The sequence below is a fragment of the Typopeltis vanoorti genome, chromosome 6, assembly GCF_054136105.1.
Source record: "Typopeltis vanoorti isolate ZY-2024b chromosome 6, IOZ_Tvanoo_1.0, whole genome shotgun sequence".
Taxonomy (NCBI): Eukaryota; Metazoa; Arthropoda; class Arachnida; order Uropygi; family Thelyphonidae; genus Typopeltis; species Typopeltis vanoorti.
The window spans coordinates 114,131,239-114,148,466 of record NC_143554.1 but is presented as its reverse complement, the minus strand read 5'-3'; the positions used below and the strand labels follow the sequence as shown (position 1 = coordinate 114,148,466).

Sequence of the window (17,228 nt, the reverse complement as noted above, 5' to 3'; positions counted from 1 at the left end):
CATCAACAAATAATTGAATATTTCCCTTCAGCTTATTTCCTGTATCATATATGTATAAATTAAACAGTAGTGGTCCTAGCACTGAACCTTGTAGCACACCTTTAGTCACCAGCTTTCGTCTGGATCTCCTTGATATACTAATTGTTGATCTCTATCCAGCAGCTGCCCCTCTTATTCACATGAACAGTGTTATATCCATCCCCATTTGTTCTAATTTGCATAGTAGAGTTCCATGTAATATTCGGTCAAATGCCTTTGCAGAATCCAGCAGAATCATTGTGTAGCCATTTCTCTTATCCAACTCAGCTGTCACTACATTATAAAAAGTTAATAAATTACTAAGGCATGACCTTGTATATTCAAGTTAAGACCTTGTATATTCAAGTTAAGTTAAGTTATTGGTCACTTTCCCCAATCAGAGGCAATGTAACCCACCTTATTTATGGATAGCTCTTCTGATCCTGTGACCAGGTCTAAATACTCTTGCACCTCGAGTTCCCTCCATCACATGTTGCCTCAAGTAGTTATCTCTCAATCAGTGTATAAATTCCATTTCCTTCCTGTCATGTGATCTCTCTCTCTCCCTCTCTCCTTTCCAATCTATATCTTCATAGTTGACCTGTACTGATTGTGCTAATTTGCTAATGCATGTTTTCTGGATCAACCCTGGAACCTCCCCCCCCTCCCTTGCCTATAGCAGCAACTAACCATATATGTTTTTCTTATTGGCCTTGATCTCACACCAGACTGCTTCAAATGAATAGCCATTCTCTCACTCTCCCCCTATCTCCTATTCTTTTTTGGCTGCAATTCATCTGCTATCATCAGCAGTACCCCTCCCCGCATCTTTTCTTTTCTATCTTTCTTTTTCTGCAGCTTTTCCCACTTAGGTAGGGTTGCTGTTTGTGGTGAGTCTCCTCCACAACCTCCTGTCTTGGGCTGTAGCCACATCCAAGTTCTTCATCCTCCTCCACCATCTCCCTCCATCTCTTCTTTGGCCGTCTGCGCTTCCTCTTATGGAAGAGAAATGCACATGACCTTTCTTCCCACATACTCTTCCTCCCTCCTCATCACATGACCAAACCATCTCATCTCTGCCTCCTGTATCTTTGTTCCTAAGTTCGTAACTTTCACCGTTCCCCTTACTTAATCATTTCTCAGACGATCCTTTCTGGTCACACCGCACATCCACCTAAGCATTCTCATCTCCGCTACCTCCATCCTGCTGATGTTATTTTTCCTCAGGGCCACAGTTCCATAGCATACATCATAGCTGGTCTCACTACTGTCCAGTACCCTCTTATCGCATAGCACTCCAGCCATCTCTCTCCAGTTCCTCCATCCTGCTTGTATCCTGCATCCCACTTCCTTCTCGGCCTCACCATCATCTTTCATTGTTGAACCTAAGTATCTAAAGTCACTGACCTTCCTGATGACATTTCCTTCCAGCTCTAGATCTGTCTCCTGGCTGCCATCCGCTTTGCAACACATATACTCTGTCTTACCTCTGCTCAGTCTCATACCTCTCTCTTCCACTACTTTCTTCCAACTTTCCAGTTTAGCTGCCACTTCTTCTCTTGATTCTGCACACAGCACGATGTCATCTGCATACAACATAGTCCAAGGCGCGTCTTCTCTCACCTCCTCTGTCACCACTTCCATCACAATATTAAACAGGAACGGACTTAATGCTGACCCTTGATGCAAGCCAACTGTCACTGGAAAACTTTCTGTCTCTCTCAGGCAGGTTTGAACTTTTGTCTTCACATTTCTGTACATCTCCTGCATCAACTTGACATATTTCTCTGGTATCTTCTTCTCCCTCAAACACCTCCAGACTTCTTGCCTTGGCACTCTATCATAAACTTTCTCCAAATCAATAAAAACCAGATGTAGCTCCCGTTGCTTCTCTTGAAACTTTTCCATTATTTGTAGTAACCGAAAGATAGCATTTGTCGTTGATCGACCAGGCACGAAGCCAAATTGCTCCTTTGCAATCTCCACCTCCTTCCTCAGTCTTCCATCAAGAACCCTCTCTAGGATCTTCATTGTGTGGGACATCAACTTTATTCCTCTGTTTCTTTTCTATCTTCCCTGAAAATACTAAACCCTTCACATTCTATCCTTTTAGCTGCCGTTAGTCATCTGCCATTAGCCAAGTCTTACTAATGTCTATAACTTTTGCAACTAACAATGCCAAAAACTCCTTCCTCTTGTTCCTGATACCTTTGGCATTAGAAACTGCAGCATTCCTTTGGACCCCCAACCACCTCTACTTCCTGAATTGACTATCCTATTCAATATTTTGGCTTGAGAGACTAAATTCTGCACTTGTTTATCATTCTCATACTCACTTCATGGACGTCTTCACACACACACATTCACCTGCATCCACCCTAATTACTTTTCCTGAATTTGCACTTCAGCATGCTCAGTTAACAAAGCTCTTTCTCTAGACACCTAATACCCAAAACATTTAGATACAATTTATCAGCTTTATACAAATCCTTCTTTCCATCAAACACAGGCCATAGGTCCACAAAGTCTACATCATCCTGCACATCCTGCCTCATAGAATAGTTCTCAGATCATTAGTGCCTACCAAGACAGTTCTTTTGCTATAACTTTTTGCATCTAGATGGCATAACTAATATAATTAATTTTTGCACCAGGGAAACATGATTTTGTTATACTTCCATTAAGTACTCGTCTGATCATTGATTCCCCATACATAATTTTCTTCTTACCATGTTTTTCTCATTTATTGATATGATCTCAATTTTTTTTGGACGGCTGCTTCTTTCTCTTCTCAGCCATGCTAATCTCTTGCTACTTCTGCAACTTTATGATTTTGTGCTTTGTTCTTTGAAGGATAACATTCAAGTGCACTATTTCCTTATTTACATCTATTTCATTCTCCTGTATTTCCACCGCCTCATGTTCAATATTAATTTGACCTTATCATTTTCTGTTTTACCGTCAATCAATATCATAAATATCATTATTCATATCATAAATACTGTGGTGATAGCTGATTTGAGTCTTTCCCTTTCTAATCAGTTGTTTCTGTTTCATTTCTAACTTTTGAAATTGTCATCTGCAAAATCTATAAATATTTGATTTGCTTACTTGACTAATGCAAATGAATTTTTGGAATTGCTGCTGAAATGCACTGGTTGTTCGAAGCTAGATTAATATGACTTGCGCCTTCCAGCAAAAGTATAATGCCTAGTGGCCAAAATTCGACTCATAGATGATCCTTCTTATACAGATTCACTTCAACCTCTGTCTCACAAATGCAGTGTTTCAGCTTTGTTTCTATTCTAGTACTTCAAAGGTCATTACTCCACTGAACTGGCAAACATCATTCCTCCACTTTCTGTTGCACCTGTTAATATAACAGCAGCAGCAGTCCCAGCAACAGCTTTCCTATGAATCTGCAAACACACTGAACCTGGTTTTCTTCCTCGTTTATTCCATCTACCTCTATCCTCTGGAACAGTCTGCCACAAGAAGAATTTCCAAACTACAACAACCTGTAACTCATGAAAACAAAAAATGTAAGTAAACTTCTGACTCCTCACCTACACCCTAGACATGCACTGATGTGTTTATAAGTCCTTCAACCTTTCATGTATAGGATCGATATATATATTTAAAATATTAAATGAATGGAAGCTGAGAGATAAAAAATAAAACACTGTTTTTATTCAGCACAACTAGTTTCGTGCCATAATTCTTTAAGAAGACTTCTTCAGGTGCACAAAAAAGGAGAAACAACCAATGAAAACTGTAAAGGAATAAAATCTAAACAACGAAGCATTAGCATGAAAAGGTAAATATTAAAGCATTAGCATCTGGATATTTAAAGCTGTTATCTGTATAACCTCATCATTGGGCATGCATTCAAGATCTCGTAAACGCATGTAGCACAATGACAGTCTGAGTCAATGTTGGATGCTGCCATCCAACTTTGGCGTTCAAGAGATGTTGAACGCATGCCCAACAATGAGGTTATACAGAGAACAGCTTTAAATATCCAGATGCTAATGCTTTAATATTTACCTTTTCATGTTAATGCTTTGTTGTTTAGACTTTATTCTCTTACAGTTTTTGTTGGTTGTTTCTCCTTTTTTGTGCACCTGAAGAAGTTGTCTTAAAGACGAAACTAGTCATGTTGAATAAAAACAGTGTTTTATTTTTTATTTCTTGGCTTCCAGTCATTTAATATTTTTAAAAAATATGTTTCTCAGTCAAGTAAATCCATTATGCCACATATACACGCACATACAAGTTAGGTTTCAAAGGTTTCCAGCCTAATATACAAAATTTGCCCCAATTTTAAAATGCTGTGTGTGACAGATAGCACCATCTATGGGGAGGTTAGTGTACCAGTTTCAATTTTCTACCTGCATCATTCAGTTGGAGGCACTCATTTGACTAACACATGGCACACTAAGTGGCTGTAATGTTAAAAATTGAGTACCATGCTGTGATAAAGTTTTTTGCCAAAGAAGGGCTTTCTCCAAGTACTATCAATCAGTGATTGAATGGTGATTATGGGGAAACTTCTCTTTCATATTCCACTGTGAAGGAATGGGCTAAACAGTTTCGCCCAGGAAGAGAGAGCATTGAGGATGATCCTCATGATGGTCTGCCTGTGGAAGTGATGACTGAGGAAAATGTGTCTCTCATGTTGATGAGGAACTGTTCGGTGACAGACAGCTGAAGCTCAAAGAAATCTCTGCTAGGTTGGGGCTTTTTATAACAACCGTCTTTCACATCATTCACGAGAAGCTTCACATGATGAAGGTCAGTGCAAGGTGGGTACTCCAACTTCTCTCTTCAATTCAGAAGGAGCATCGTGTGACATTTTCCCACAAGTTTTTAGAGCTTTGCCAAGGGAATCAGAGAGAAGTGCTGGAATTCATTGTTATGGGGATGAAACCATAGTCCTTTCTTATGATCCTTTTTCCAAAAGGGAATCCATGGAGTGGTGCAAACCAAGTGAAGCGATGTTGAGAAAAGCCAAAGTCACTCAGTCCACCAAGAAGATCATGGTAACAATCTTTTGGGATTGCTTGGGAATTCTCTTGATTGACTTCAAAGAAAGGAATACCACCGTTAATGCAGAATATTATGCTTCACTCCTGCACAAATTGTGTGATGCCATAAAGGAGAAGAGATGAGGAATGCTGAGTCATGGTGTTTGCCTGCTGCATGACAATACTCCAGTCCATGTGGCTATTGTTGCGAAGGCTGCAGTGAAGGACTGTGGCTTCCAGGAGATTGAACACCCCTTACAGCCCAGATGATCTAGCACCAGTCACTATTTCCTCTTTTCAAAACTGAAGAAAGACCTTTGAGAAAGAAAATTTGCTGATGACAGTGAGGTGAAAGATACAATTTTAGGCCATTTTGTACACAAAAGTACAACAATTTTTTCAAGGGAATAGAAATGTTAATTCAAAGATATGAAAAGTGTGTTGAAGTAAAGGAAGATTATTTAAATATCAAAAGCCAATAGGCTTCATTTCGGCAATATAATATTGGGATTTAATTATTAAGGAATAAGGAAGATTATGTTCAAAAGTGATACAGTTGTTTTCTTTCTATCACCTCTAAAAGTTAGTCAGGCTGGAAACTTATGGAACCATCCTCGTATACATACATGCATACGTACATATAAAAAATTACTCCAGACATCCAGAATATTTTCAGTTTTCATGTCCTCTTTATTATTTCTGATTCCTTTTACAGTAGTCTTTTCTCTTTTTAAGCTTTTTCAATAGCCTGCAGAATATTTTGCTACCTTCCTGATATTTATTTTCATTTTTACCAAAGCCTTTCCATGATTTTTGTTTAGTTAGTTTTATACAGTGCTTTGTTGTCTTGCATTTTTATTCAAAATGGGAAAATGGACAATGAAACTTATTTGTGCCTATATTCTCACAGAAGGTTCTTCTAAGGAAGAAATGGAGGAATTTTTCAAGTCATTAGAACAGGCAGCTGGCATAAAGAAAATGGGAAAAAATGGTCCTTGTTAGAGATCTGAACAGCAGAGTGGGAAATGAATCTCACCAGGCATATAGGAACATTTTGGAAAAATTTGGAGAAAAGAGCAAAGGTAATGATAATGGTAAGTATTTGCTTTACTTCTACTCATGACATGGACTAGTCATTACTGACACCATGTTTCAACAAAGACATTCAACGTTCACATGGAGAGAAGACACAAGAAATAAGAAAGCGTCATTCACGATTCATTGTTCATAGTGATAATACTAAGCTGGTTCAGGGTACAAGAATGTACAGAGGATTTGGAACTGGAGGCAACCATTACTTAGTGCTAAGTAAGATAAAAATGAATATCACATTGAAAATAACAGAATGTAAGAAAGTTTTAAAAAGAAATAAAGTTGAGCGGATTTCACAGGTAAACTGTAGACTCGATTATGCAAACGTTATTGAAAAAAAATGAAACAGATTAAATCAAGAACCAAGTCTCAGTGGCAAACTCTGAAGAAGACATTAATTGATTCAGCTAGGGAGGTATGTAGTGAAGTTGTTTGCAAGGATAGAAAAATAAGAACCCCTGTGGTGGACACAAGTTAAAGAAGAACGCATACCAAAAGTTTCTTGCAAATTGACGGATTCACTAAAAGCATACTAAGAAAAATTTAAAAGAGCTAAGTTATGTGTAAAAGTAGCTAAACAAAAAGGCATGGGAAGACTAAGAGTATAGAAAATAAATATCAGGAAGGTGGCAAAATGTTCTGGAGACTATTGAAAAAGCTTAGAAATGTAGGAAATAGTACTGTAAAAAGAATCAAGGATCATAAAGGTAACATGAAAACTGAAGATAACGATATATTAGATGTCTGAAATAATTACTTTCAAAGATGGTTAAATGAAATAAGCATGATAGAACTACTAGAAAATTTTCAGGAGGAATACATATCAATAATTGAGATAGAAAAAGCATCAAAAAATTGAAATGTGGAAAGGCAGCTGTAGTAGATGATATTTGACCAGAAATGCTTAAGTATGGAGGTATAAAAGTTTACAGTAGCTACACTATATAATTCAGAGGACCTGGTTACAAGATCAAACTCCAGATGATTGGAGTAGTTCCACTCTCTGTACAAAAGTCAGTAAAGTTGAATGTGAGAATTACAGAGGAATTTCTCTACCAAGTGTTCCAGGTAAGATAATGCAACCATACTTGAATAGGGTTAGAAAGATTGTGAAAGAGAAACTTGAGAAGAACAAGGTGGATTCAGGTCAAATAGAGGTTGTCAAAATCAGATTTTCACTTTATCACAAATAGTTGATAAATCATGGGAATATGAAAGGATCTGTACTTAAGTTTTCTAGATCTGGAAAAGGCATATGAGAAGGTGCCCAGAGAAAAGCTTTTCAAAATTCAACATTTATATGGGGTAAATGGAACATTATAGAGAGCAAAACATGGTGTATATTTAGGTTGGCAGTCAGCAGTTAGAATTTAGGGACAGGAATATGGTTTGATGTAAAATCAGGGGTAAGACAAGAATGCACAATATCTCTACTCTTATTCATCTATATGGATCACATTATGAAAGAAAGTGGCATTAGGCCTGATATTAGAATTGGACATGTCAAACTTAGTTCTTTGTTTTATGCAAATGGTGTTGTACTCCTAAACACATCTAGTGCAAGTCTCCAGGAGGAAGTTGAATAATAAATTGAATACAGCTGTACCAAATTTGGCATGAAAATCAGCCATGAAAAGACCAAAATTACGAAAATAGGTAGGAACAGAGAAAACTTCAGCTACATTCTGAATACAGGTCCTATAGAACAAGTAAAATATTTCAGCTATCAGGCACAGTTTTTAGTGAGAATGCAAGTTGAATCAGGAAATAGACAACAGAATAAGCAAAGCTTGTATGGTGGAGAGCCAGCTGAATAAATTTATATGGAATAAGAGAGAAATTAGCCAAAACACCAAACTAGTACTATTCAAGACAGTGTTCAAACCAGTTTTAAGTTATGGATCTCAGAGTTGGATTAGAAATATAGCACCCTGCTCAAAGACTAGACACCACAGATATGAGAGTTCTGAGAAAAAATTAGAAGGGGGGAGGGGGTGAACTGATGATCAATGGCAGAATCATATTAAAAATGAAGATATTAGAAAGGAACTTGACATTGTTAGCATTCAAGAATGTGTCAGCAGAGCTAATCTAATATGGTTATGGTCATTTAAATAGAATGGGTGAGGACAGGTTAGAAAAACAGGTGTTGGATGCCAATATGGCAGGAAGACCAAAGTCTAGGTGGATTGATTCAGTGAGAAGTACCTTAGAAGCACAAAATGTTAGATACGACAGTGTTGAGGGTTGACAAGTAATAGACTAATGTGGAGGAAAATTGTTGATAGAAAGTTAATAAGAAAGTAAACTTAATCATGTAGTGCTATCATAGTAACCTGAACACACTCAAGGGTACATATCAGGAAATAGATGATGATGATGATGATTAAAAAAAAATTACTCCATGTTTAATTTTCATGTCCCTTTATTATTTCTAATTCCTTTTACAGTATATTCTTTTCTCCATTTCTAAGCTTTTTCAATAGCATCCAGAATATTTTGCCACCTTCCTGATATTTATTTTCTATATATTTACAAAAGTCTTCCATTGACTTTGGTTTAGCTAATTTTATACAGTGTTGTGCTGTCTTGCATTTTTCTCTGTATTCTCTCATAGCACAAGCTGACTTACAGAAACTTTTTAATATGCTTTCTTTTAACCTAGCCACATATCTCTCTAGTGAAGTCAGGCAATACTTTCTTCAGGATCTACCACTGAATCTCCAAGGTTTGTTTCTTGTTTTCAAATCATTCCTTTTTTTTTCTTGAATAATATATGTGGATTTGAGTCTACCATTCACCTCTGAAAGCTGCTCAATTTTGATTCGTTTAAAATGTTCATACATATTTTTCTTTTCAGTATGATATTCAGTTTTATCCTGCCTAAAACTGTATGATGATCCCTTCCAATTTCAAATCCTCTGTATACTGTTGTGTGTTGAACTAGTGACTATCAACATTAGCATAATCACTGAGCCTTTACTTATTTCTTGCATCTTCTCTCCATGTGAATTTGTGCACACCTTTATCTTGGAATATGATGTTAGTAATAACTAGTCCACATACTGAACAGAAATCCTGCTTACCATTATTGTTAGCTTTGCTGTGTCTCCAAATTTTTTCAAAGCATGTCTGGTAATCATTTCCTGCTCTGCTTTTTAGATCTCCAACGGCCACCCTTTCCTTTTTCTCTGTATCTATATGCCTTCTCTAAAGCCTCGAAAAATTCCTGCACCTTCTTCCCCAATATAGCTTATGGTTCACACCTTCTGTGGACCATAAGCTAAATAAATTTATTCAAGATTATCCTTATGGTTTGTGTTGAACACTATAGCTACTACTTTTCCATGCTCGTTATTGCTGAATGTAGCATCTTTTATTTGTTGCTCAGAAAAATCTCACATCTCACTTGTATTTGTCTTCTTTGTTTTAGTAACACCTGTTATGTTGATCTGATACTAATCCACTTCTGATAGTTCCATTTTTTTTTTGTTGATATTCTTATGTTTATGGTGCCAATCTTCAGCTCTCTTTTGCTAGCGAACTTTTTCTGGTTGTCCTGGTTCCCTGACAAAAGCACGGCATGAAATTATGTTGTGTTTTATTAAACTGCATCAAGAAAAAGCAGGGTTATTGCTATCATTTTGAGCTCTTTATAAATTTTACCACTAAAATGTTAGTAAGTATAAAGTGATGCACTTTGCTCTGTGACAGGATTTCTGAAGGCATATTATATTGGTGAAATTATGCTTTAAGAAGCTAACAAGGATTCTTGATGTTACAGTGGACAGACAGTTCAGATGTCACATACCAATAATTGCAGTGCTGCTGAAATTAACATTGCCATGTAAGAATAAGGAAGTCATTTTTCCACTCTACAAGGCCTTAATGCAACCCACCTGGACTATGTGCAGAGTGGGTCTCCTGGGATCTGAGGGGGATAAAGAAGCTATAGAAATTATTATTATTATTACAAGTATCTGAAGACCCAAACTATCAAAACAGTATCATTCTTGAATTCGTTTACAGACGAAGAACTCACAACTGAGTCAGGCAATGCATTCTACCCACTCACTACCCTCCAAGCAAAAAATCTAGTTCTCACACCCTTCTTAACCACACTTTTCCTTAATTTCCAAGGATGACCTCTTGTTCTTCCATCACTATCACACAGCTGAAATATTTCCCCTTCATCAATCTTATAAAAACCTTTTAGTAATTTAAATGTTTCTATCATATCCCCTCTTCTCTGCCTAACAGCCAACTTCTGCAATCCACAAACTCTCAATCTATCAATGTAGGGGAGGCATTTTTTACATCACTCACCAACTTATCACTCTCCTCTGAACCCTCTCCACAACCTCCTCATCTCCAAGGAATCCAGGTGACCAGACTTGAGCACAGTAATCCAAATGTGGAAGTATCAACAAAGGGGAATAATAACCTCTCTATCTCTTGATGTTAGTGTTCTTCAATAACCAAGTAATCCTATGTGTAATCATGGAGACCTTAGCAGTGTGCTTTCTGAACTTCATCTCCCTATCCACCAACACCCCCCAAGTCCCTAGCCTCATCAATCTCTTGGAGTACCGTTCCATCAATGTGGTACACAGCTGGTAATCTTTTAATCCTAAAATGCATAACTTTACACTTTTCCACATTGAACTGACATGCATTACCTTTTGCCCATTTTGCCAGCTTATTTAAATCATCCTGCAAACTCTCAATATCAGCTTGATTTTTTATTACACTACCCAACTTTGCATCATCGGCAAACAATTGAATATCTCCCTTCAAGCCATGCAATCTTGACTGCTTTGGAGTGATCTCACAGGTAAGGGGAAGTAAAGTGAGATCTTTCTTATGAGAAATAAGATAGGATTGGGTTTGGTAGCTTTGGTTGTATTGAATTTTCACCTGCTTGGCTTCACTCCTCTGAAGAACGACAGACATCAGTATTTAAGACATTAGTTAAGAAACATCTTGGCTCTGTTGAGAAATTGCAGTGCCCAAGTGATCACTTGAGCACTGCAATTTCTCAAATAATGAAAAGGAATGGAGTGCCGAATCAGCAAACTCGGAAACTCGGATTTTTCATGGAACAAAAACAGCCAAACTGGCCAAAGAATACATGCAACTGACAAGACACAAAACTATAATTAATTATCATGACATTAATTATATGAAGCTGGTTACTTGGTTGAGACTGGCCATTGAATTCAGCACGTTAAGGAAAAGATTGTATGAGGATTTTTCTTCGCCTTTCTCCCTCTTTAAGTTTTTTTTTTTCAGTTGACAAATTGTAGAAGGTTGGAGGGTGTGGGAAACCATTACTACAGCAATATGTTCGAACATTTTCAGTTTTTTTCAAGATAGAATCAATTTTACGTTTCTCAAAAAACAAAGTACTGTATCTATTTATTTTGGTCATTTTATACAGCCCATGGTTACAATTGAATATTGAAATAACCCTCTTTATTCAGATTAAAAATGAAATCCTACAATATCAACAGCGATGTTTTCAACAAATCTCTGTAACACAGCTGGGGAAAACGAAGTTCCCCTCGGTTGGAAAAGATCTGGGTTCGATTTTCGTCAAAATGCGAGAAATCCTTATAGGAGTCCCGAGCACAGAGCCCCGAGGAACACCACTGGTCACCTGCCTCATCCTGGACTCTGCTACTCCATACACTACTTTCTGGTATCTCTCCATGAGCCATTCTCTTATCCATATCACCAGTTTAGCATCCATCCCCATCTGCTCTAATTTGCGCAACAGTATTCCATGGGGTTATCCTGTCAAAAGCCTTAGCAAAATCCAGTAGTATCACTGTGTAGCCATTTCCCCTTGTCCAACTCAGATGTCATTCTATTATAAAAAGTTAATAAATTGCTAAGGCAGGATCGACCTTTAACAAAACCATGTTGGCCCCCTATAGAGTATCATATCCTGATCTACTCATTCTTGAATTTTATCTTTAACTAACTTTTCCAATACTTTTACCACCACTCCGAGATGGTGATTGGTCTGTAATTAACTACCACAGTCTTAGAGCCACCTTTATGCACAGGAACCACTTTGCCTTCCTTCCACTCCCTAGGGACCATACCAGAGTTCAAACTTAAGTTAAATAACCAAGTAAGAGGCACTGACAATTCCTTTGCACATTCACGCAACACCCAAGCTAATATTCCATCTAAACCTACAGCAGTGTTTGCATTTAAATTCTGCAATGCACTAAGCACCTCTGATTTATTAACTTCAGTTCTCACATTGGTTATTACTACAAGTACAGAGATATTCTCACTTGGGTGATAGACTTTTGAAAAGTGATCACTCAGTATCTCTACTATTACATCTGAATTGGTCACCTCAATACTATCAGCACCCACTAAGGTTATCCTTCCAACATCATTCTTCCTTTTACTTGCCACATAGCGAAAGAACTCTTTGGGATTACCCTTAATCTCCTCGGCTAAAATCTTCTCATAATCTGATTTAGCTTTTCTTACTATGCTGGTAACTAACCTTCCTAGATTGAGCCTTGTAGTGCTAATGGCTGTACTGATTGCCTTTCTCCTTGTAAATTCTCCATAACATTTTCTTTTTTTTGTAGATCAAGCCTGATACTACTACTCATCCATCTAACGCCTACCTTGTTTGTCTTCCTGACCATGGGAATACATTCTGATATTGCCTTCCTCAGACACCTGCTGATTATATCCCATGCACTGCTAACATCTTTCCTCTGCAATATGTTCTGGCATGGGCTGTAAGCTCACTCTGAAGCTTGTTATAATTACCTAACCTGTAGTTCTGTATATACCCCTTCTTAAGAGAGAAATCCACAAATTTTTCAACTTCCCAAGTCAGTACCACATGATCACTCTCACCAATTGGAGGTAACGAGGACACCTTATTTATGCGTATGTCCTCTGAACCTATGACCAGATCCAACACTCTCACACTATGAGACCCTTCAGTTATGTGCTGTTTCAAGTAATTATCTCTTAGAAGGTGTATGAATTCCATTTTCTTTTTACCACATGATATTTCCTCCTTCCAATTGATATCACCATAATTAAAATCCCCATAATAATCACTAACCCTGCACTAATTTGCTAATGCATGAATTCAATATCACCCCCTGTACCCCCCCAGTCTATAGCAGCAATCAACTGTATATTTGGTTGCGTTGGTCACTATTTCACACCAGACTGCCTCAAAAAAAGTATCATTCACACGTCTATCCTCTTGATATACTACTTTCTTTGGCTGCAACTCATCAGTTATCAACAGTACCCCCCCCCCCCCACATTCTATCTTCTCTATTCTCCTGAAAATACTGTACCATCACATTCATTTCCAGTAACCCTACAACTTTTGGTGAAATTGCACTGACTAATGCCAAAAATTCTTCCCTCTTATTTCGAATGCTTCTTGCATTAGTATACAAAAATTGCAGATTCCCTTTAGTTCTTGTACCAGCTGCTTTAGAACTGATATACATTCTACTAATTTCAGAGTCCCATGCCATTTTTATACATTCACTGCGTAAGTTTCTTCCTCTTATGCAACCTTTTCAATTTTAGTTTCCCTGCCCAATTACGGTGCAAAGAAAAGTTATAAAGATATTGGGGTTATCTAATGTAGATTATGGGGACAGATTGAGAGTATGTGGATGACTGTAGACACTGGTAAACAGAAGAAAGAGGAATGTTATGAAAAACAAGTCTATAAACTTTTGAATGAGTGTTATGGGATACTAGTTTATGAAATTTTCATTATATAGAAGGTGGGGAGAGGATAAGGAAAGTTTCTGAAGTTGAGAGTTTGATTTTTCTCACAGAGCAGTGAGTAAGTGAAACAGTTTGCCTGTTGAAGTGGTGGGTGCATTTAGGTAGCTTCAATGAGTTGATGATTCCTCAACTCATTGAAGGTCTCTGATAATAATATTATCATCATCAGATTGATAATAACAATATTAAATAATAATATTAATAATTTAAATTAAAGATGCCAAGAAATTATATTCTTGTTTCATCCTTTCTCCGAGTATAAGCAAACAAAGTTTGCACGTGAAGTCACTTCATGACTGGGCTACTTCTATATAGAGATTAATGACTACGCATCAGTTGCCTTAGCATCCCATAATGCAATGCACATATCCTTACAGGCATGTATAGTTCTAAGCATTACGGGAAGGGATATTGAGGTCTCATCAGTAGGAGTCAGACCCAGAAGTGATACCAAGGTTGAAGTAATGCAGAAGTCATATTTCCATATACAAGTATTCAAAAGGTGTCACATTGCATTATGGGATACTAAGGCAGTTGATGTGAAGTCATTAGCCTCAATATATATAACTAGTCCAGTCGTAAAGTGATTTCATATTTTCAAACTTTGCTTACACTTGGATTAAGGATGAAATCAAGAATATAATTTCTTGACATCTTTAATTTATAGTATAGCCATGTAGGAAAAAACTTTCGACAAATATTAATAATAATATTATTATGATCATCTAATCTAATATAAAAGTCCAGTTTAAGCCGAAATTGAGAATGACAAATTTTAGCAAATATTCCAAATACTATTCATATGAATAAAATTGATTCAGCCAGTTAATATATGGGCAGAAGGGAATCAAGCAGATGTTATGCATTTTGTAAATATCTTAGGAAAAAAAAATTAATTAAATAAAATAATCATTATTGGTTATTGAACTACTAAATTATTCTTATATGATTTCATTGAATGATGGCTTATTAAAATACTTGGAGGCTATAGATCAGTGATGGCGAACCTATGACACATGTGTCAGCACTGACACACTTGAGGGTTTCAGGTGACACCCCTTGGATGTTGAAAAATATTGGTATTCTGATGAAAAAACTGCGATAAATCGTGTAAGATCGCTCTCAGTTAAGGCGAAGATAGGTTTCAGTTCATTGAATGAATTATATTTTATAGTTAGCCTATTTCTATTTTATTTGGTAGTTAGAGCTAAAGCTCTTGTAACAATTTTCTCTTCTACATACTCTTGTGAAATTCTATTTTCTGCCTTAAATAATATCAAATCGAAAGGGAGAAATAGATTGAGCAATGATTTGAGTGCTGCCTGTGTAGCAGTAAAATGTACACACTATATAGCCCTTCTATAAAGCAACTTTCTACCAGTACTCAGCAACAGAAAAGTCATTGAATGTAATGTAAGTTTGTAATTTCATTTTATTAAATTAATTGTATAATATGAATTCATAGATTTTATATCAATGTCCTATTAAATAAATAACCTAATATGATATGTATAAGTCACCATCTATGATTATGTAGTTAAATTTATAATGCATGTATGCAAGTGGCACATCAACAACATCAGTATTTCAAAAAAAAGATGTTTGACACACCTGGGTAAAAAGGTTCACCATCGCTGCTACAGATGTCCCATTTGGAAAAGTCTTGTGAAATCGAAATAATTTTTTATCAATATTTAGGATTTTTTATTTTTATTATTTTTTCATCCTCTAACACAAATTTGTATTCATGCTAGAATAAAAAAATAAATAAATATATATATATAAAGAAACAAATTTTTATGTATAAGAAATTGCAATTATTTAATAACTATAAATTTGGAATTCTTTCAAGTATACTGATTCCAGTAAACTCTCTGTTAATACTTTTTATGTATAACTGACATAATTTGCTAAATGGACAGTCTTTTTTTGCATAAACTATAGTCATTCGTTTTCTCATAGGATTGAATATCTTCAAGATCAAATTTTTTATAAGAATTCAATCAAAGTTATGGAGCAGCAGTCCATCGAAAGGTAAAAATGGAAATTTTTACAAAATAATATTAAATATATATTTTTCTTTCTTATTTTTTTTAATATCCTACAGCATTTGATATAAAACATGCTAATTTTATTTAAATTGCAGTATAAAATAATTAGTAGAAGTATATCACAGAAGACACACTGATAAAAATGAGGTATATTGTTAAATGAAGGAGATATGTTTATATAGAGGATATTTTTAATTAATATTATTTTAATCCTTTTATCAATCCTGTTGGCTGCACCACTGTTAATTGAAATTGATATGTTTATATAGAGGATATTATCATAATATTAATCCAGTCTATAGAGATGATCTCTGTTCAACAATTATTTTTTTAATTCCGAGTGTATCTATATATGCACACGGGTTCGCTCCGATTGTTGCAATGACCTCTTTTTTACCATTGCTTTCAGAATCCAAATAATCACTGACTCAAGACCAAAATACAAAATAAACACATTTAATATAACAAAAACAAAATATATACGCGTCAAACAAATATTACATAACTTACTACAAATTTAATTGGATCAGAGGCCTTTTAAAAATAAACTTACACTTAAGACTAGACTAAACACTTTGTTTGAACAATGACAAAATGTTCATAGCCAGTTTCTCTCTCTGTCAAGGCCCTTTTCCGAAGATATATGACCTTTATTCTTCATTTTCACATGATCCTTTCTCATCACTCATGTAGCACACATTAATTCTTCCTAACTCAATTCTGTCTCTTTTTAGTAGAAATAATAGTTAGATCTGGCATCCTTAAGACAGATGAAACTTCCTAATCAGAGTTTTCTTGAACATTCCTTTAGAACATAAATAGCAATTTCTTCTTTTATTCACTAATGCTTATTGACAGTCTTAACACTTCCACTTTAAAAAATTCACAGTTCGACGATTCTCCTTTTTGGAATCTACTACTAATCTTCCAATTAACGTTTCCTCGAATATTCCTTTTAAAATATCTATAGCAATATTTTCTTTTATTTATCAATACTTATTCCTCTTTGAAACGTCATACGATTCCACGATTCCTTTTTTGGAATATACTATTGATTTTCCTCCGAATCTAAATATCTGCCGGCTTGTGTTCTAATTTTTTCTTCCGAACGCTCTCTTGTTTTTCTCTTCATTACTATGATACCGAACACTTTCTGTCAACTGTCAATCACACATCAAACTTCTCGGCGAGCATGCGCATTCCATGAAGTGGCAAGCGAGAAACTAGGTATAATGGCTGA

General features: G+C 36.0%; 1 protein-coding gene across 1 annotated transcript in view; it reads left to right on the top strand.

Annotated features, from left to right (window-relative positions):
• Window positions 1–17,228, top strand: part of LOC150105827 (uncharacterized) — a 112,179-nt gene that overhangs the window by 32,026 nt on the left and 62,925 nt on the right. Inside the window, exon 4 of the mRNA XM_090393611.1 lies at window positions 15,900–15,971. Within this exon, the coding sequence (XP_090249737.1) occupies window positions 15,900–15,971 (72 nt within the window). The remainder of the gene's footprint in view (window positions 1–15,899; window positions 15,972–17,228) is intronic.